This window comes from Otolemur garnettii, unplaced genomic scaffold, assembly GCF_000181295.1.
Source record: "Otolemur garnettii isolate 467f Iridium unplaced genomic scaffold, OtoGar3 scaffold00001, whole genome shotgun sequence".
In the NCBI taxonomy this organism is placed as follows: domain Eukaryota; kingdom Metazoa; phylum Chordata; class Mammalia; order Primates; family Galagidae; genus Otolemur; species Otolemur garnettii.
The window spans coordinates 29,502,450-29,503,928 of NW_003852396.1; the positions used below are offsets into that span (position 1 = coordinate 29,502,450).

A 1,479-nucleotide genomic window follows, 5' to 3' on the forward strand; every position below is an offset into this window, starting at 1 on the left:
GAAGAGGACCTGCTCTCCCAGGGACAGAAGAATGGCCACTGCTGGGAGCATCCAGGGATGACAGTGGAAAACCAACACTCAGGGCTGAATCAGTATCTTGGAAACCCAGCTAGTGGGACGCAGAACTGGGCCATGAGTGGCGCGGAGGGCAGGGGTACCAGGAGGGGGCTCAGACCCGGAAAGAGCTCTAAGTCGAAGCAGAGCCGAGATTGGAAGGGACAGGAATCCTGGCCAGTTGGGAGTGGGGTGTAACAGATTCAAGGCACAAGGCACATAGCGTAGGAAGAGGGAAGGCGCTGGCACACTTGGGTGATAGTCAGAGTCAGACAAACCCTCTCCCCGTGCCCTGAGCTCCCTCTCCTAATTCCACGCCCCCTAAGAGCGTACTCACAGGCTGGCACCAGATCCAGGAAGAGTGCCTTTTGCGTGCGATCCCGCTGCCGCAGCTGCCGCACAATGTGGACTTTCCAGCCGGCAACAGGGGTACCGGGAGCAGCTGGCCTGGCCATGGCCACTCTCTCCCTCCCTCCAGGGGTTCATCTGCTCTCCCCAAAGGCCCGGCCGGGGCAGGGGCGGAGCCTCGACCAAGGGAGGACTCCGCGACTTCGGAGGGCAAGTTGTGCTGGGGAATCCCCGGATTGTACCAAGAGCATTCCCGGGGGAAGAACTGGACGCTAGACATCCAAGAAAGGTGCCTCAGGATCTCTACCGCTGGGGTCTCACCATATCTTTTACATAAGTCGTGGTTCCTATTGCTGTGAGGGGTAATTAGCAGGGGAAAAGGTGGGAGCCTCCGGGGAGGCCTCCCCCATACCTGGTGGCGCGCTCCGAAGGCGGGGCCTCCAAGGCCAGTGTTCCTTAACCCCACAGCTCCCAGACCAAATGCCAAAGTGGCATCTGTTCACCAACGCGGCGTCTAGAACAGGCCGAGCTCCACACTAGGGCCATAAAGACCTCTCACACCCAGATTCTTAGTAGACAGAGACACAAGGTATGCCCAATATTGATAGCGAAATGAGAACGTAGAGACGAGGAAGAGACTGGAGGGAAGAGGCCCGCTTGTCGCAGATGATGGTATTAGAGCTGGGTTTGTGAAGGATCAAACAGTAATTGGCCGAGGGGAAGAGAAAAGCAATTCTAGACCTGGGGAAGAACGAGTGCAGAGGTTTCATAACAAAACTCCCCAAAAGGTTCGCGGATGAAAGGAAAGTAGGCAGAACTGTCCCTGTGGAGAGCAAGGTTTAGAACCCTAGGATGGGCTTGGCGCCTGTGGCTCAAGCGGCTAAGGCGCCAGCCACATACACCTAAGGTGGCAGGTTTGAATCCCCAGGCTGGGCCCGCCAAACAACAATGATGGCTGCCACCAAAAGATGGCCAGGCCTTGTGGCGGACGCCTGTAGTCCCAGCTACTTGGGAGGCTGAGGCAGGAGACTCGCTTGAGCCCAGGAGTTGGAGGTTGCTGTGAGCGTGATGCCATGG

The 1,479-nt window shown here is 57.6% G+C and overlaps 1 protein-coding gene across 6 annotated transcripts in view; it reads right to left on the reverse strand.

The window, feature by feature from the left end:
* The window catches only part of ATG16L2 (autophagy related 16 like 2), a 15,449-nt gene extending 14,540 nt beyond the window's left edge, over window positions 1-909 (reverse strand). For 2 of the 6 annotated variants that reach the window (XM_023510137.1, XM_023510113.1), the window contains exon 1: window positions 392-905. In XM_023510137.1, the coding sequence (XP_023365905.1) occupies window positions 392-509 (118 nt within the window). In that variant the 5' untranslated portion in view covers window positions 510-905. Of the gene's footprint in view, window positions 1-391 lie in introns of all 6 variants that reach the window. The other 4 variants (XR_002772041.1, XM_003781368.3, XM_012804294.2 and 1 more) reach the window with 4 other exon arrangements.
* Between the last annotated feature and the right edge of the window lie 570 nt (window positions 910-1,479).